This window comes from Canis aureus, chromosome 7 (genome assembly GCF_053574225.1).
Source record: "Canis aureus isolate CA01 chromosome 7, VMU_Caureus_v.1.0, whole genome shotgun sequence".
Classification (NCBI taxonomy): Eukaryota; Metazoa; Chordata; class Mammalia; order Carnivora; family Canidae; genus Canis; species Canis aureus.
The window spans coordinates 8,864,132-8,884,617 of NC_135617.1; the positions used below are offsets into that span (position 1 = coordinate 8,864,132).

At 39.3% G+C, this 20,486-nt stretch overlaps 1 protein-coding gene across 4 annotated transcripts in view; it reads left to right on the plus strand.

The window, feature by feature from the left end:
* Positions 1-1,575: 1,575 nt before the first annotated feature.
* ATG5 (autophagy related 5) overlaps positions 1,576-20,486 on the plus strand; it is a 127,662-nt gene continuing 108,751 nt past the window's right edge. Inside the window, exons 1-3 of one of the 4 annotated variants that reach the window (XM_077902922.1) lie at positions 1,576-1,792; positions 11,017-11,182; positions 20,327-20,454. In XM_077902922.1, the coding sequence (XP_077759048.1) occupies positions 11,075-11,182; positions 20,327-20,454 (236 nt within the window). In that variant the 5' untranslated portion in view covers positions 1,576-1,792; positions 11,017-11,074. Of the gene's footprint in view, positions 1,793-1,981; positions 2,140-11,016; positions 11,183-20,326; positions 20,455-20,486 lie in introns of those variants that run through there. The other 3 variants (XM_077902918.1, XM_077902920.1, XM_077902921.1) reach the window with 3 other exon arrangements.

The window sequence follows — 20,486 nt, forward strand, 5'->3', positions numbered from 1 at the left end:
AAGACTTTCATAAAAAAAAAAAAAGAGGACTTAACCAACAGAAGTGTGTTTTGAGTAGCTGCAAGACCCCATCTCTGGTAAGACCTGCGCAGAGTGAGCAAACAAAAAGAGAGAATATATGTGTGGAGGATGTGCTCCAGAAGGCTTCAGGTCACAGGGTGCTCCTCATGGCCCATTCATCCTAGATGAGATTAGTCTGGTTCACACAGTGGGGCACCCTAATTCCAAAAATTCTTAAAAATAAAGGCCAATGGCCGACTCTTGGGGGGATTTCTTCATTGGGTAGGTAGAGCGGACCAGACTATGGCATCTCAGACTTGTTGGACTGCTATCCACACCAAGAAATGTATTTCACATTCCTATCCACATGCATTCCGAAGTACAAATTTCGAGAAACAACATCTACCCTTAAAGTGGGAAGTATGCCCCAATTCTCTACTTTATGCCAGTCAGATCCCCTGACTCGACCTGGTGACCACCAAGGGGTCATGACTCATCCTTTGAAAATCCCTGGGCTAGTCCATCTACAAGAAGTTTCATCGCTTTAAGAGGATCCTGTGGCTACTATTAGGATTTCCTTAAAGTTTCCAATGGTCGGGAACCTATTTTGAATCCCAGCACTGTCTGTCCCCAGCACGTACAGAACCATGTTGCAGGGCCTGCATATTTAAGAGAAAGATGTCGATTGCCCAGTTAAGCCTTACGAATAGATGCAATTCCAACAGGGCTTTGGGAGCAAGCCTTAAATTAAAGATAATTGCTCTTTTTTTTTTTTTTTTTTTTTTTAGATAATTGCTCTTGTTTCCACCAACAGAAAGATACAGGTGTGCCCTGGTGGTTGGAGGAGTGGGGCTTCCCTGCTCACGTGCAGTCAGTCTCTCCTTCTGCTGAATGCGGCCACTAATCCCTGCCGTGGGTCTGACAAAAGTTGAGAAGCTCAAACGCGAAAACAGACGAGAAAACACTTTGAAAACCAACATCTGACATGGAAGACTCCTAACTCTGGGAAACGAACTAGGGGTGGTGGAAGGGGAGGAGGGCGGGGGGTGGGGGTGACTGGGTGGCGGGCACTGAGGGCGAGCACTGGGTGTTATTCTGTATGTTGGCAAATTGAACACCAATAAAAAATAAATTTATTATTATTAAAAACAAAACAAAACAAAAGAAAATCAACATCTCGGATTAACATTCTCCTGGGAAGCCGGGAAAGGGATGCTGCGGTCAAGCCCTACGGGGGCAGCGTCTCGGTACTTTTCAAACTGTCTACTCCTACAGAACTTATATTAGCCCCCGCCCCCCACCGCCGCCTCGAAAACCAGCGACCGCGCCTAAAAAAGGGGGTTCGGTTCGTCATCAACCGGCCAGGGGGCTCGAACTCGCGCCACCCGCCCCGCCAGCCAGGCTCCCCGCTCCGTCTGCGCATGCTCCAGCGCGGCTCCGGCCGCCCCGCCGGGTTGGGCGGAAAGGCCGAGGGCGGAGCGCGGGCCACGTGGGTCCCCGCGACGTCATCTCCGGGCGCCCAGGGTGACTGGACGCGTCGCGGGCTCCCCGGGCCCCGCGGCGCTGCGGGTTGTGTCTGCAGGATCCCGGGCGGGCGGAAGTGCAGGCGGGCTCGGCTCCGGCCTCCGCGCCGCGCTGCCTTCTGCGGCTGCGCGGGCTCTCGGGACTCCAGGCTCGCGCGCCCCTGCGGGACCGGGTGTCAGAGCGCCGTGCGCCGCCGCCGCCCTGCCTCGGCCCGGGACCCGGGCGTGTGCTGCGGTGCGGGGCGCCGGGGAAGGAGCTGGCGTTTCTGGTAGGGGGTGTGTGCGCGTGTGTGCGCGTGCGTGCGCGTGTGCGGGGTGGGGGGCAGTGCCCGGAGGAGAGGGTTGGGGAGGTGCCCGGTAGGTGTGGCGGGAGGGAGGGGCGGGCGGCCGCCGGGGGGGGGGCGGGGGCGGGGTTGACCAGACGCCGCCCCCTCCCCCTCCCCCTCCCCCGCCCCCGCCCCCGCCCCGGGGACCTTGGGGCGCCCGGACGCTGTCGCGCCCCGGGCAGAGGTGTCAGTTCCTCGCAAAAGTAGGAAGCCCTGCGCCTCCTCGGAGGCTCCGGAGTTTGCTTCGAGACGCGCCTCTCCGCCCGCCCGTGGAACAGTGATCAGAGGAGGTCTGTGCCCGGGCCCGGCCCCGGCGGGTGCCTGCGAGCTCCCGTCTGTCTTCTCGACGGCGTCCAGGAAGCCCCGTCTTCGCGGTCGTGCTGATCGGCGCCCGCCGAGTCCTTTCTCTTTCTGTCGGCAGAGAACTTTCACCTCCTCTTCTGCCCCGGGCGATCTTCAGAGCATCCTCCCTGCAGCTGGAGGAACGTAGGGGACACCAAACCGGCTTCGTTCTGGATTTTTCTGAGGGGTTGGGGGAGGCTCGGCAGGTCTCGAGACCGCTTGCTGGACCCCCCCGAGGCCTTGCAGAACCCGCTTGATGAGGCTCAGAGCCTTTCGGGCTGGGCTTTGAACGGAATGGGTCTGTGGTTGCCACAGATGGGTTTGTTGAGGGAAGTAAAGGTGTGGGGCCGAGGGTAATAGTTGACAGTAGTTGACGGGGGAATTTTAGAGTTTTATGCTAGATTTGAGTGTGTGCCCTGATCTTCAAAGATATGCTGGTTAAACCGGGGCGGGGGGTGAGCAGAATGGCACCATATGACCATGACTATCTATCTATCTATCTATCTATCTATCTATCTATTTATTTATAAGATTTTATTTATTTATTCATGAAAGACCCAGATGAGCAGAATGGCACCATCTCACCATGACTATCTATCATCTATCTATCTATCTATCTATCTATCTATCTATATTTATAAGATTTTATTTATTTATTCATGAAAGACCCAGATGAGCAGAATGGCACCATATGACCATGACTATTTATTTATTTATTTATAAGATTTTATTTATTTATTCATGAAAGACCCAGATGAACAGAATGGCACCATCTCACCATGACTATCTATCATCTATCTATCTATCTATCTATATTTATAAGATTTTATTTATTTATTCATGAAAGACCCAGAGAGAAAAAGAGGCAGAGACACAGGCAGAGGGAGAAGCAGGCTCCATGCAGGGAGCCCCACGTGGGACTCGATCCCGGGTCTCCAGGATCACACCCTGGGCGGAAGGCAGACACTCAACCGCTGAGCCACCCAGGGATTCCCATGACCATGACTATTTGGAATAATTTACATACTCCACTGTAGGGCTGCTTTATCAATTTAACAAATACTGAGTGCCTGTTACGTGCCAGGCATTGCACAAATAGTAAATGCGACAGTAACCAGTGAACAAAGCAGTACACATTTGTACCTTCATGGAGTTCACTTTGAAGGAGGGAGAAGGACACATTAATGTAAAAATTAATCTAAAAATAGGTCGGGTGGTGAAAAGTGCAAGAGAGAGAAGGAATAAAGCCTTCAACGAGGAATGTTGGTGGCGTGCATAGGAAATTGCGGTGGTGGCTTTAGAAAAGAGAATATTTGAGCAGAGACCTGAAAGTGGTAAAGAAGTGTGTCCTGTACCGCAAAGTCCCCGAGCCAGGAGCCTACCAACTAGTTTGGCTGGAGCGGAGTGAGCAAAAAGGGGGAGAGGTAGATCATCAATGTGGTCAGATCATATTCAGCCTTGTAAGACTTTGTAAGAGCTTTAGTTTTTACTTTGAATGAGATAGTAAGCTTTGAGTAAAGGAGTAAACTGATCTGATTTGTGTTTAGAAGGATCTTTCTGATGCTGTGCTGTCTGTAGCAAGGGCGGAAATAATGAGATCCCTTCCTATGTCATTTATCCAGGTTATAAGTCAAGGTGACTTGGATCGGTGTAATAATAGTGGTGACGGTGAGGAGTGGCCAGATTCCGGACTTGTGTCTAAGCCAAAGCAATAGAGATGAAGAGGTGTCAAGGATGACTCCCTATATATATCTAAATATATATAGATATATGTATATTTTAAGATTTTATTTATTTATTCATGACAGACCCAGAGAGAGAGGCAGAGACACAGGCAGAGGGAGAAGCAAGATCCATGCAGGGAGCCCGACGTGGGACTCGATCTCGGGACTCCGAGATCATGTCCGAGGCTGAAGGTGGCACTAAACCGCGGAGCCACCCGGGGCTGCCCATGACTCCCAAGATTTATGGCTTTAGCAACTAAAGAATAATTACCACTTAGTGATTTGGGGAAGACCATAGAGTAATAGGAGATGAGGGGGGAAGGTGTGAAACAGTTTCTGTTTGCACATCCTAAGTTTTCAAATGAAATGTCAGTGTTGCGTGGTATATGTAAAATGTAAAAATGGAGGTCAGAAGAGAAGTCTGGGCTGAAGATATAAATGTAGGCGTCGTTAATGTATGAAGGATGTTTAAAGCCATGAGAGCTCTCCAAAGGCGTGGTTCAAGAACTGGGTCCTGATGCGCTTCGACTTTGGAGGAGGTTGGAGAGATTTAGGAGCTATTCCCCCCCTGGGATTGGGGGCAGCTGGGCTATATATCAAAACTCCTGTTGATAACCATTGATCCTTAGTGACCTGAAGGAAATAAAAATCTAGTTCATTAGCTGGAAGAGTGAGTAAGGTGATGTGAAAATTAGAGGAGAGAGGAGGTACGAAATGGTGATCAAGGACAGTGAAAGAATAAATGGACTCCGGAAATGTAGGAACGCTGGCCAGTACTCAAAGTTCTACTCTTGAGGTTAGTGTACATCAATTTAAAAAGAGACCAGCCAGCATAGATTATTTTTAGATGTTTTCAAATTTACTACTAGTAGTTATTTGATATTTTAAGTAATTTCTAGGTAGTTGGGTACTTTGTCAGCACAATAATTTCAGGTAATAGGTTAGCCTTTCATGGTTTGTAGTGTGAAGGAGACTAGTTAATTGTGCATCATATTTTTATTATACTCCTTGTGCTGTTTGCTAAATATCGTTGGCTGGGAACCTGCTTTGTTCCAGGCCTTGAATTAATTTGCAGAGAATGCGGCAATCAGGAAGTAGCCCTGTCCTCCAGAAGCTTACTTCCGATAGACTGCATCATAGGTTGTGATTTCTATGCTTCCAAAACATTGCCTTCTAATAATTGGATGCATGGTGATGAAAGTGTAGTGTACATATGACAGGGGAAAATATTCTTGTAAAGTAATGAAATTTGCTGAATTTAGAGTGTGATTATACTGATTTGGAGAAGACTTTAGGTGGAAAAGTTTCTTAAGTAGGTAGTATAACTTTTCAATTTATATATTTTATACATTTTCCAATTGTTTAACAAAAATTCCAGAGCCTGCTGTGTGCTAATTATGCTAATATTGAGGATACAAAGTAAATATGACTACTTCTGCTGTCAGTGAACTCAGAGTTCAATGTGGTGACAGGCAGGAGACAGATAAGATAAACATAACCACAATGCATGGTTATAACATGCTGTTGTAGAAGTAATTAGATGGGAGATTGCTTAGTGGAAAGCTTCCCAAGGAACTGATGCTAAACTGACTCTTTTTGTTTGTTTTTAATAGTCTTCATAGTAATAGTACTTTATTTTATTTTATTTTATTTTTTTACATTATTTTTTTGTATATTTTTTATTGAGGTTTGATTTGCCAACATATAGCATAACACCCAGTGCTCATCCCATCAAGTGTCCCCCTCTGTGCCCGTCACCCAGTCACCCCAACCCCCCACCGCTCACCTCCCCTTCTACTACCCCTGTTCCTTTCCCAGATTTAGGAGTCTCTCATGTTCCATCACCCTCTCTGATATTTCCCACTCATTTTCTCTCCTTTCCCCTTTAATCCCTTTCACTATTTTTTATATTCCCTGAATGAATAAAACCATATGTTTGTCCTTCTTCAATTGACTTACTTCACTCAGCATAATACCCTCCAGTTCCATCCACGTCGAAGCAAATGGTGGGTATTCATCCTTTCTACTGGCTGAGTAATATTCCATTGTATATATAGATCCCATCTTCTTTATCCATTCATCTGTTGATGGACACCGAGGCTCCTTCCACAGTTTGGCTATTGTGGACGTTGCTGCTATAAACATTGGGGTGCAAGTGTCTCGATTTTTCACTGCATCTGCATCTTTGGGGTAAATCCCCAGTAGTGCAATTGCTGGGTCCTAGGGTAGCTCTATTTTTAACTCTTTGAGGAACCTCCACACAGTTTTCCAGAGTGGCTGCACCAGTTCACATTCCCACCAACAGTTTAAGCTGACTCTTAAAAGAGGATTAAGAATTGTCCAAAGAGAAGAAGATGAGGAGTTTAAGCAGATAGGCCATGGAGGCATGAAGAAACCATGTATTAAATACATATGCCACTTATTGAGTGGTCACGAGATGCTAAACACCCAACAGCCTTGTGAAATTTACAAACACAAAGTTCAAAGATGTCAGGATACTAGGACACACTGCTTGTAGGTGGAAGTCTGGGTTTAAACCCACGGGATTTCAAAACCCCTTAACCTTATCTATCTGTATGTTTACTGTTGGGATTTAAATCTTCCCTGTCCTTGTTCTTATCCCTCAGCCAGTTTTTCATTAACTTTCTATTCATTCTTCCTTGGAAAGACCTCATATCTGACTCTCATCTCTCCACTGTTACCAGTCGAGGTCAGGTAACTCATTATTATGTGCCTTAGTGTTGAAATCACTTCTGGGCTACTTCCCTCTCTCTCAGACTTGGAATCTCTTTGTACACTTGCTACTATGTAGCAGTTTTAATCTGTTATAAAATGTTACAGGCTTTGTAGGCTTGTTGGATGAAATTGAGAACCCAGTTTCTATTTAGTGTGCTTCATGACCTCGTCTAATTTCACATTTACAGATTTGACATTAAAGAAATAATAATTGCTTTTGTTTCTCAGCACTTACCATGTGTCCAGTACCATGTCAAACACTGTTGATTTTTTTTTTCCTAGAACAACCTGATGAATTTTGTAGGTAAGGGAATTGTAATAAAGTGACTTGCCTAGAATCATAGGTGATATTAAAATGTCACAGTGTCAGCTCTTTCATTAGCTAGTACTCCTTCAACTTAGAGTTTCTTAAAAAATTGGCATGTACATTGCTCCTACAGACTTTCTGCCTTTGTTGATGCTGCTTTGCCTTGCTTGGAATACTTGTTGTCTTTACTCCATTATTTTACTTATAGAATATTCTACTCATTCTGCATATACTCATTCTTCTATATTCTACACTTCCTCAAGTGCCGTATCTTTTAAATTCTTCCCTGAACACTATAGGACATATTAATATTTTCTTTCTCCTGAAAGCTTTCATAAGATAGCATTTAATTATAACCATGGACATGTTGGAGTTGGAAGGGATGTTGGTAACCAGTATGACAAACAAAAGAACATGAGATCAGGGCAGCCCGGGTGGCTCAGCGGTTTACAACCGCCTTCAGCCCAGGGCCTGATCCTGGAGACCCGGGATCTAGTCCCATGTCGGGCTCCCTGCATGGAGCCTGCTTCTCCCTCTGCCTGTGTCTCTGCCCCCCCCCCCCTCTCTCTCTCTCTGTCTCTCATGAATAAATAAATTAAAATCTTAATAAAAGATGCAAAAGAACATGAGATCGGAAATCAGAGATAAACAATCTTTACTGTAAGCTTATAGAGTGTTGTAGTAGAGGAAAAGTAAAAGTGCAGTGAGAAAAGAAAGATTTTACCTGAGTTATGCATAAAAGAAAGGCTATTTTCAGCTGGGTCCTGAAAGATGTTTAAGTCAGAAGACAAGCTGGGGAAGGCTACTTTAGGGTAAGGAACTACCATCATTAGCAGAGCCATGGAGAAGATATGAAAGTTTATGGTATATTTAGTAGATTAGGAGATAATATACTCTGGACAATGCTTGAGGTTTTTAAAAAGTTATAATTGTTATGGTCACTACCATCACCTTTGTTTTCCTGCCTCTGTTTTAAAAAAGTTGATGGAATACTCACATCCTTTAGTTTTATCCATGTATCAACTAGTTTTTTGACAAATTTTTTAGTTTTCTGACACATTTTTTAGTTGAGTGTATTTGCATGCTTTCTTACATAATTCATTGTAGATGAATATTTATTCATATTCAGATGAATATTGAATGACTAACATTTTATGTTGTTATAAATTTGGATCTGTGTATTTTTCACAGTTAGTAGCCGTGTTTGAAGTTTTCATAAATCTGTTTAGAAGTTTCTATTGTTTTGTAAAATTTATATCGACTGCCACATTACACCTTCAGCTTCCTTGACTCAGTCAGTTCTTCCCTTGAGGTCCTGCAAGGCATATATACATAAGAAACAATGGCATATGGGAAATAAGTTACTGTCACCGGTTTTGTGCCTAAAATCCTATGTCAGACCTTTGGTAAAGTCTTATATTCCAGCCCAGGTTGTCAAAGTTCTGCAGTGGGATTTTAGGTGTAAAGCCAGTAAGAGAGAAGTCCATGCTTCTATCTCTGTTGGGGAGAGACTCCCAGAAATAAAGAGAAAAGGGAGCCATTAGTCATTTCTTTTTATTGTTTACTTTTTACTGTTTACTTTTTACTGTTTACACATGAAAGGAAGAAGCAGAAGAAAATGCCATGGAAAGAAATAACAAGGTGGTCAGGTGTTGTCATTTGGTAGAGTAGAGGAGAGAGAAGGGAGCCAATATCAATATTTGATATTTTTATTTATGGTGACCCCGCGTATTAATAAAAAAGGCGTGTGTTGGAATTTGACAAGTCGGATTATTATTCCTTCTGGAGAGGACAGTGGTTGGAGAGATGGGAAGATCTGGTAGAAATGGACTTTACTTGGGTGGCCATACCCACTTTAATTTTTAATTTTCTTTTAAGTTATATTGTCTGTCTACCTATTTTTTTCTGAGGCAGAAAAATTATCCAATGTGACAATACTGATAGTGACTTTCAACTTTAAAATTGTACTTAAGTGTTCTTAAAATCTCTTAGGAAAGTAGCTCTTTGCCTCAAGTTTTTTTCTTGTGTGAGTGAGAAGAATCTTAGTTGTAGCTAATGGTTAATTGGGTGTGTCAAAGTTTTACATAAACTACTGCTTACCAGCTTTGTATTAGATTCAACTTTTTTTTTAAAGATTTTATTTATTCATGAGACACAGTGAGAGAGAGAGAGAGAGACAGAGGCAGAGAGACAGAGGGAGAAGCAGGCTCCATGCAGGGACCCCGATATGGGACTCGATCTCGGAACTCCAGGATCACACCCTGAGCCAAAGGCAGACGCTCAACTGCTTAGCCACCCAGGCGTCTCTAGATTCAACTTGAGAGTTTTATTTGCTTAAAAAAAAAAAAAAAAAAAAAGAGAGAGAGAGAGAGAGAGAGAGTTTTATTTGCTATAACTTAAATTTCACTATTTCCTGTCATCAGTAAATTTATTCATATGATCAAAATATTAATGTAATCAGGAAGTAGTGAGATCTTTTCTATTTTCAGTGAGTTACTTTTGTGTGATAGTAAACTTGGGAATTCTCTGCAGAGAAACTCACTGTGTTTGAATTGGAAGCATATCAGGGTGGAATTATATATGAAGTGTGAATGCTTGTATCGTTTGCTTAAAATGGTGACTTTTATGGATATACTTCAATAAAAATTAAAACACTGTAGTTTGTTGGAAAGAGCACTAGACTCACTTCAGTAACTCAGTGACCAGAGCTGTTATCCTGGTTTCACTGTTACTTTAGTGGTAACTTATAAAGTTTATCCTGGTTCCTGGTTTGACTGTTACATTGATACTACAAAATTGGACAGATTTTTTTTCACCTCTTTCAGTTTATTTCCGTGTAGATAACATTGCATCCAGTTGACCTCTAAGGTGCACTTAAGTATAATGATACAAAATTTAGAACCCTCCTTGAGTCGTTCTCTTTAATTAATTTATAGTAGTCTTGATGCACTTGGCATTGGTTAGTGGATAAGAAAAGAGAGAAAAAGCTCTTTGAATAATTCAGTGTTAGCAATTGGTATTTAACTAAACTGATACAGTTATTTCAAATGTTTCCATAGGATATGCTGGTTTATGAAAGATGGATATATAAAAATAAATATGAGTAGAAGGATATTGAATCTCAGTATCCAGGTACCGACGTTGTTTATTTCTACATTTACTGATACGTACACTGTGTTGTTACCCAGTTGTGGAATATTAGTGCTGGAAGACACTTGGATTTTACAGAGGTCAAAAGTCGTATTCTTCTGTCATCCCCCAAATATTTCAGTTTGCAGATTTACTGCTATCTTTGTGGTATAGGGAATATTTTAAGTTCAGAGTAGAAACATTTACTACTAATTGTGGCAGAGGATCGGGAGCCGGGTTTGCAGAGTGGGTAGGATTTGAACAGGTGAGAATGAGCGTATTAGGGAGATGGTAGGATAGAGAGCAAGGTATTTAAATTGCCAGTTTTGCTAGGTTTATAAAAAATATAGTAAGTAAGACCGGAAATATTGGTGGAATCAAACCATGGACAGGGTAAAATTTAGAGTGGAAATAGAACTATACAAAGATTTCTTACCAGGATGAGGGAGGTTTGTTGTGGTGGTTGTTGTGGTTGTTGTTGTTTTTTCCAGCAGGAGCAAACTATCTGGATGGAGAGTAGTAGAGATTGACTATATTAGGTAGGGAAGGGATAATTGTAGGGATGAGAGTTTGGAGTTGGGGTATAAAAGCTATAAGGATAAAGAAAGACTTCACTTTAGATGAGCTATAGACTCTCCTGGGGCTTGAGAGAATGAAACAAGTATAGCTTCACTTTGGCTGTGGTTCATTAGTTGCATGAGTTAGCACACGTAATTTTGAATTATTTACTTCTATGATCCTTTTAAATAAATAATATCTCTGCATTTAAAATTTCTACTGATTTTACATTCATTTAAAGAATGCTGATAACAATTTTTTGAAGTCAATAATCTTTATGGCATTCATTTTTTTTTACTATAATCTTTGTTTTAGAACATATTCATTTATCCTTACAAGAATCTGACTAATGCTCTTCATTTTATTTTCAGTTTGGCTTTGGATGAAAAAAGAATTTAGCCTATATGTACTGCTTTAACCACTGGAAGAATGACAGATGACAAAGATGTGCTTCGAGATGTGTGGTTTGGACGAATTCCAACTTGCTTCACCCTGTATCAGGATGAGATAACTGAAAGGGAGGCAGAACCATATTATGTAAGTATGTTGATAATAGAAAATGGGATATCTAATTTTGTCCATTTTTTTTAAGTGAAGCTAAGAACCTGGAGGCTGTTATCCAACATTGTATATACAATTAATACTTGCTTATTATGGAAAAAATTAGAAAACACAGATCAGCGAAAGGAAGGAAATAAAAATTTCCTCTAATACTGCCACCCAGAGGAAAAATACTACTGTTGACATGTTGATTATGGGACCTTTGACTTTCTTTTTTCTCATGAATATATACATATAAAATATGTGATAATGGAATCATAAGTTATGTGCTTTAGGAACAATTTTGAAAATAATAGGCTCAGATTTGATTTTTCTATATTTAAATGGTTCCAAGTAACTGTTTACCAAATTATTTTTATATTTTTTATGTTTATATTATTAATTATTTTCATATGAACATCTGAATGTGTGTTTTCATATGTTGATAAGCTGATGTATATTATTTATATAAAATGTTATTTAATACCAAATTGCTGAATGTAGACTTACAGGTTTGAATTAGTGTCATCTGTTCTTAAAAAAATATCAAGTGTCTTCTGATTTTAGCCTACCTTTTTTTCCTTTTCCAAACGCACATATAATCCAAACTTAAGCATCTGTCAATCAGAAATACTAGTATCCTGCCTTTTTTACTGAATAGGCCCTAATAGGTAAAGATACTCTCAGTTATCATTATTTTAGTTTTGTCTCGGGGTACATATGATATTGTTTACCTAGGAGGATCCGGAACAGTGGAAATGTATTTGTGGTGTTGGACTTTCTCGTTTCACTTTAATAAAGCTTGCCCTTTGCTTTCTCCCTTGTCTGTTTGAGAGGTAGTGCTGCTCCTCAGCCTGCTTCAGCCATGGGAAGTCAGCCTGGTGGAGGAAGCTACTTAAGGAGCCCCATATACTCACTTTTTGGGTACAGGAACAGTTTCATTTTTCTCTGTGTATCCTCAGCATCTGGCATAGGTCATACAAGTGGTAGACACTCAGTATATGAAAACCTCATACGTTCTGTTGGGATTTTGTTTTAAATCGTCTCTTTGGGTTTTCTTACTGAAAATAATTTTAGAGAAATTGGGTAGTATTTTGTTACTAGTATTCAGGTTATTGTAAGTGAATATATACTTTTGAGTCATTTTAACTTTGGAAATCTCAACAGTTTTCTGCCTTTAGAAAAATTTCCATAGTTAAAAACAAAATGTGGTCACAGTTTATTTTTAGAAGAATTTCACTTTTATTTATTTATTTTTTTTGCTTCTCCTTCTGTAATATGTGTTAGGATATCACTTATGTTTTTTGTTTCCAAACTAGTTTCTGTTATTTTAATTAAAACTTTTAACCTCAAATGGCATTCTAATAGTATCTAAATGAAGGAATATATGTGTCTAGTTGGTCAAAGTAGCAAAAATGAAAAATATGTAATTTAAGTCCCTTTACTTGTTAAGTCAGAATATGGTGTTTGACAGCTTCCTGCAGTTAAAAAAAATATCCAAGTAAAAAATATAGTATTTCTCCTTCTTTATGTATGAATCTGTTAAATATGAAGACTATTGTGAGAGTGGAGTGTGAGTTGTTTTCTAGCTGCTTCTAGTTGAATTGAAAATGGCAACAATTATTGGGGATATCTGTAGGAGGAAGACAGTTGTTTTGTCTAATTGGTAATTGTTTTTTTTAAATGTATTTTTCCCTAACTTTTCACCCAAAAGAAACTCATAGTAATTATGATTATGTTTTTGAAAAATATTGGGTGACAGACATATAATAAATATTAAACAAAAAGCTGCAGTTTAAAAGCATCATCCAGATTTTGCTTTTTACATATGTACACACTTACTCATAAGTTACTACATGCAGGAGGAAAATATACAAAAACAGCAGTGGTTAGTCTTAGAATTATAGATGAGAATGGTGGTACCAATCTGGTTTTAGTTTACATGTGTCTTAGTTGTAAATTGTGCTTGAAAGTATTTTTAATTGCTTTGGTTTATAATAATTATAATATTTTAAGGATTCTGGAAGAAACGAGGTAAAAATATCATAGCCCGGGAGCCAGTGAACCTCTTTTCCAGACATCTCAAAGCTCAGGTGAGGGGATGTAACAGGATTATCACCATGACCTTGAAAAGTCCACTTGTATTCAGGTGGATGTGTAGAAAGGATAGGTGAATGAGAACGTAGTTTTTTTTCTTTAAAGATTTTATTTTTAAAATAATCTGTATGCCCAACATGGAGCTTGAACTCAAAACCCTGAGATCAGGAGTCACAAGCTGTACTGATTGGGCCAGCCAGACACCTCTACAGTTTACTTCTTATAGTGCTTATTCTTTATTTCTTAGAAACTAGATTTTAAAATATTTACTCATACCAAATTTATAAGTTAAATTAATATTCAAAGAGTCTTTCTGTTTCCAATGGAAACAATATTAATGTTAAATATATTCATGTTTATTTCTGCAGTTTGTTTTGTTGCCTCTGCATAAATCTCCTTTCAGCCTACATCCCATATTTATGTCAGAAAATTTTATCTTAGTTTGCAGGGAATATTAGAAAGAAAAATTGTTAGAAGCTAGGCAGCTTTTAGTTTCTATTGTTTCTGTTATATTCATTTAAACTGTTGTCTTTCATTTAGATTATCTAATATAAAAACATACATAGTAGTTTGCATTTATATTTTGTGACTTGTTACACAAGAGGAAATCACGCAGTCAGGCAGATGGTCATAAATCTGAGTGGACCCTAAACATTACATAGTAGTCCTTTTATGTTTACTTAGTCAGCTGTCTGTTCTTCTTCAAGGCTATTTCTCTGAGCCTGACCTTATTTTTCACTCTTAAGAGGTAACCTCTCTTCCTGCTTCCTTAGCCTTCTGTCACCAAGTCTTCTGAATGTATCTGCACTCACACACATTGACTTCTCTCTTGTTTCGTTTTTTTTTTTTTTCTTGTTTCGTTTTTTTTTTTTTTTTTTTTTAATTTTTTTTTTTTTAATTTATTTATTATGAGAGTCTCACAGAGAGAGAGAGAGAGAGGCAGAGACACAGGCAGAGGGAGAAGCAGGCTCCATGCACCGGGAGCCTGACGTGGGATTCGATCCCGGGTCTCCAGGATCGCGCCCTGGGCCAAAGGCAGGCGCCAAACCGCTGCGCCACCCAGGGATCCCTCTTGTTTCGTTTTTTAAAGATTTTACTCATTTATTCATGAGAGACACACAGAGAGGTAAAGACATAGGTAGAGGGAGAAACAGGCTCCCCGTGGGGAGCCCGATGTGGAACTTGATCTCAGGCCCCGGGGATCATGACCTGAGCCGAAGGCAGATGCTCAACCACTGAGCCACCCAGGTGCCCTTTCTCTCTTGTTTTGATGGAAGAGGTGTCCTCGTAGGCAAGGTCCAGCCTTCTCTCTGTGCTCTGGATCCCATCTATGGTCTTTTCAGGAAGCTAGTGGTTTCTGATATTCTTCTGCCTTCTCTCTTTCTTTTACTATCAACTTCTACCTACCAGCTCCTTTTTTTGCAGCATTTATATTATCTTAAATTCTTCGTACCCTAAAACAACCCTCTGTTTCCCCATTTCTCTTTCATGCTCTTGCTTTCCCTTCATGACCAGACTTATTAAAAGTCTGTACTTGTTGTCTCCTTTCCACCTCCTACTTACTTTACTGCAGTGAGTTTCACACTATTCCAACAGAACCATTCTTGAAGTCACTAATGACATCTTTTTTGCCAAACCTTCAGTGTGTTTTTGAATTTTCATTTGCTTGATCTCCCAGTGATATTTTGATGTTGTTGTTGGCTATTTTCTCCATTTTGTGACACTGTTCTCTCTTGCTCTGCAGTGTCTCATCATTCTGGTTTTGCTTCTACCTTTCTGGGTTGTTTTGTTTGTTTGTTTGTTTGTTTGGTCTCCTTTGCCACATCTCCCTCCTTTTGTTTATTCCTTCATGTTGGCATTCCTTGGGGCCTTCCCCTATCCCCCCGCCCCCACTTCACTTCTCCCCTCTGGAGTTGTTCATTTTTATCTCTTTGTTAAGCGTATTTTGACAACTCCCAAGATTTTTCTCCTGAGCTCCAGACCTATATGTCTGCTGGATATCGAACGGGGAGTGTGTTTGAAACTACTCATCATTGTTACCTACAGACAGAATGTCATCTGCCATAATTCCTTCCTGTTTTTGAAAGTAGACCTATCACCCAGTTAGTTAATTACTCTTACCAGTAATTAAGAAAGGACTCATCCTTGTTGCTTCCTTCTTCCATATTCCAGACATTCAGTCAGTAACTTAGTCCATCTGATTTTACATTTCACATATCTCTGAAACTTACCCAGTTTCTTTCACACACATTGCTAAGTCTAGTTTAGACCACCGTATAAAAACTGGTGAGATTTCATAGTACTAAGCAATTTCCCTGGTTTCATTCTTGCCTTCTTTCAACATTTTCAGTTTGCAGTTGGAGTAATCTTTTCAAAACACTTATCTGATCCTGTCACCTGCCTGCCCAAAACCTTTAGTAGCCTTTCATCATCTTTAGAATCCTTCATGTAGTTTACAGCGTTCTCTGTAGTCTGGTCCCTTGCTTCTTCAGTGCTGTTCTGCCTCAACCCTCTATATTCCTGTCATTTTCAACTTCTTTTGGTTCCTCAGATGTGCCAATCTTTGTCTTTTTGAATTCATTCCATGCCTTCTCGTGGTTTCCTCTGTCTGGGGTGAGCAGCAGGATCTCCCACCCCTACTCACAACCACACATCCACAACACCCATGTTTGGTTCCCTCTTCTTTACCTCCTAGCTGTTGCCTTAACAAAGACTTCCTGTCAGGGATTTCCCTAAGCCCCTAGATGAAGTTAAATTCCTTTGCTGCTTGCTCTTGTGACATTCTTTAGTCCTCCTTGCACTCATCACATTTGTAATTTTATTTTGTCTATCTTTCTAGCGTGTTAACTCTGTGAAAGCTCTTGTTTCATTCAGTGCTCTATCTCCATTGCCTGCTATGATGCCTCACACATTGAAATGGAACAGAATTCTCATATATTTTAATTCTGTTTTTGTGCTAGGTAAATAAGTCACCAATTTTAGAATTGAGAGTTGTTGGACAAAATAGGGTTTGGCATAAATAATATTATAGCTGCCTTTTTCAGAAACATAGGTAATCAATACAGCTATATAAAACATGTATTCCTTACAAGCTATATAGAAAAAAAAATGAATCAAATGTGTAGTACTCACTGAGTACATGATAGTGGTAAATGAAGGATGAGAAAACAATAGATTCCATATAGCTGACAGTTTCCCCAGAGGAGGCTAATCTTTTTCATATTAAAAGAACTTAACCTCAAAGAAACTAATGGAACTGAAATAAGCCAGACACAAAAAGCCAAATATTTCATTATTCTATTTACACGAAGTACCTAGAATAGTCCAAGGGCTTGGGGAAGAGAAGAATTGGGGGAGATACTATTTAATTGGTATAGAGTTTGAGTATGGGATGAGGAAAAATTCTGAAGATGGATAAAGTGGTGATGGTTGCACAGCAGCGTGAATGTATTTAATGCCAGTGAACTATACACTTAAAAATGGCAAAAATGGCAAATGCTATGCTAAATGTATTTTACCATAATTAAAACAAACCCATCAGCTACACCAAAAAAATCAGTGAGTGGTACTATCTGGATATAGAAAACAAGAGGAGTTGATCTTAATGTATTTTTTTTTCCATTTTTACTTAAATATTTATTAGATAAGTTGTATCTACATTTATTTTAGTATAGTCATTATCAAATCTTAGTGTTATTTCTAAATGCTCCTATAGGTATTTATCTTAGTTACAGATTATGCCAACAGGCCTATTCATTTATTTAAAGATTTAATTTATTCATGAGATACACAGAGAGAGAGGCAGAGATGTAGGCAGAGGGAGAAGGAGGCTCCCTGTGAGGAGCCTGATGTGGGACTCGCTCCCAGGACCCCGGGATCACAACCCGAACCAAAGGCAGGCACTCAATCACTGAGCCACCCAGGTGCCCCCAATAGGCCAATTTAGAACAGAAGACCCAAGTACATTTCAGTTTAGATTCTATCTTAAGAATGAAAATTCTTGGGATCCCTGGGTGGCGCAGCGGTTTGGCGCCTGCCTTTGGCCCAGGGCGTGATCCTGGAGACCCGGGATCGAATCCCACGTCGGGCTCCCAGTGCATGGAGCCTGCTTCTCCCTCTGCCTATGTCTCTGCCTCTCTCTCTTTCTCTCTCTGTGACTATCATAGATAAATAAAAATTAAAAAAAAAAAAAAAAAAAGAATGAAAATTCTTTGTGAATTATCATTTTTGGCTTTTTGTCATTTAACATTTGGGATCTCCGATTCATTCAGCAGATATTTATTGTGTGCCTACTATAAAGCAGACACTAGTTTGAGAATTTGGAATGTAGTAGTAAACAAAACCAACACAAATCCCTGTCTTAATGGAGTTTATATTTTAATGTTCCTCTTTCCTTATTGTAGAGAAGTTTTCATTTCATGAAAATCATTTGTGGACTTTTCAGCACCTTTGAACCCTAGACATGTAGTACAGCACCCCAAAATCAGAAGCTGTTATCCATGCTCATCAGTTCTGATGTGTCCTCTTTTCTTATAACCTCTGTCAGTTAATATGTTAATATTCTCTGTAGAATAGATTACCAGTTAATGCCCAACACACATTTTAAGTTAAAAGTTCTGGACTTACTAGTATAGAACTTATTAGACAAATAGATCACAGTTGACTCTTAACAGGTTTAAACTGTGTGGATGTGCTTATGCTGTTTTTTTTTTTTTAATATTTTTTTTTTTACAGCCCAGTACTGTAAATGTATTTTCTTTTCCTTATGATTTTCTTAATAGCATTTTCTTTGTTGTATTGTAAGACTACAGTATAAAATACATATAACATACAAAATATCTGTTAATTGACATTTATGTTATTAGTAAAGTCAATGGTTGGCTATTAGTAGTTAGTTTTTGGGGGAGTCAAAAGTTATATGTGGAGTTTTGAACTGTGTGGGTGTTGGCACTCCAAATTACCATGCTGTTCAAGGGTCAACTGTATAATTATTTATTTTTAAAAAATGGCTATTTAATCATGCTGTTTTAATTTCTTAGAGACATCCGTGTTACATCTATATTTGATTCTATCATTTCTGATCTTATTGAATCTTTTTTGCCATTTATTTAATAGAATGTGATTTTGGCAAGTTATTTAAACTGCATGTAAAATAGAGGTGATACTATTTTCTGTAAAACAACTAGTGCTTTTTCTTCTACACAGTATTAGTTTCCTTTTTCTTTTCTTCCCTAATCTATATTCTGGTTATTTCTTTATAAAAGAGGAACTTCTATTTTGTTGACTCCACATTGCTATCCAAAAGCTTGTTTCTAGTATTAATAAGTACCTTTTATTCCATACTGGAGCATGCCAGCTACTTCCTACCCCTTGTACCCAGTTGTCCTCAGGACCACTGTCATGTTCTCTTGCCTAATTGGGACCTGTTACCTTGATCTTAGTCCTTTACTCAAAGTATTTCCATTTGTATGTATTCCCCAGCCCCGTAATTCTACTTGGTTTATTGACCAAAAGACATAACTTTGAATAAACAGCATGAAAAATGATGCAGAATTAGCCTCTCAAAAGCACCTGAAAGAGTAACAAAACAGTTTTATCAGCAAAAGACAGAAGCTTAGAAAAGCAAGATACTCTAAGAAGTTAGAGTATCTTCTGGGAAAACGTGAATTTTTGCCACTTTCCTCCTTTTATCCACTGTGTGTTCTTTATAAAACTCTAACCAATTTTCTTAAATGTGTTCTTACGTTTTTTTCTTGGTATCTTTTGGTGGGAGAAAAACAACGATGGCCTTCATAACTATGCCATTTGAGGCTTTACCTAGTCCAGCATTCCCTCCTGGGCTTCATAAAGACAGAATTGAGGGAGTTGCTGGACAGTGGCAGGATCACCAGTTTACAGCATTATACCTTAAACTTGTGCCTTACTGCCCTTTAAAGATTTAAATGTGGGGATCCCTGGGTGGCGCAGCGGTTTGGCGCCTGCCTTTGGCCCAGGGCGTGATCCTGGAGACCCGGGATCGAATCCCACATCGGGCTCCCGGTGCATGGAGCCTGCTTCTCCCTCTGCCTGTGTCTCTGCCTCTCTCTCTTTCTCTCTCTGTGACTATCATAAATAAATAAAAATTAAAAAAAAAAAGAAAGAAAAAAAAGATTTAAATGTGTACCTCAATGGTCATCTTTAACTTTTTTCTTTCTTTCAGTTTCTTGTTCAGTAATAACTAAAATCTGTTCTGATTTCCAGACCTTTTTCATCTTTCCATTCCTTCACACTCATCCCTTCATGTAATATTTCCTTAACAGATTTCCAGTTTATAATTTTCTTTCAGTCTCTTAACGTACCACTGCTAGAATATTCCTCAAATAGCTTCTCATTGTGCCATCTTTTATTCATGGTATCATAGTGGGCCCCTATTCTTCAAATAAAAATTTCTATTTGACTTTTAAAGTCTTTTCTGTAGCTACACTGAAGTATTTTTGTAAGTACTTTCTTTGAAAACTTTTTTTACCTTTATTTTAACGTCATATAGAGAGGACAGATTTATCTTTGTCTTAGTGTTCTTCATTACAACTAAGCTAATACATGGTAGATTATCAAAACATGATGGACCAATTGAGAAGACTTATCTGATTGATAAGTCAAGATGTACATTAGGACTGAGTTTATTATTTTCTCAAAACAATTTAATTCAGGTGAATCAAACTAATTTTTTAATTTCATAGAAATAACAAGTATCCTAAATAGCATGACATCTGATTACTGTTTTTTTATTTGGATAAAAGTATTACAGAGAGATTTTAGATAGATTTGTATTGTTTATTCTAGGTACTTATGCTATGAACTGTACTTAAAGTAATGACCTCATAAGAAATTTAAAGTCTTAACCTTTAGCCTTTGAATTACTATAAAAAGCAGTTGAGTTTGTGTGGAATATTCAAAATAATGCAAAGAACATGGCTGTTTTTCCTTAAAATTCAAAAACCTACTTAGTATTTATTTTTTTGAAAAAATAGTAAATAAATACGGTTTTACAAATTTTCATTTCAGTTGCTTTTGCCAAGAGTAAGTTATTTGACGTTGGTAACTGACAAAGTGAAAAAGCACTTTCAGAAGGTTATGAGACAAGAAGACATTAGTGAGATATGGTTTGAATATGAAGGCACACCACTGAAATGGTGAGTGAATTTTTCTGCATTATTAAGCATTG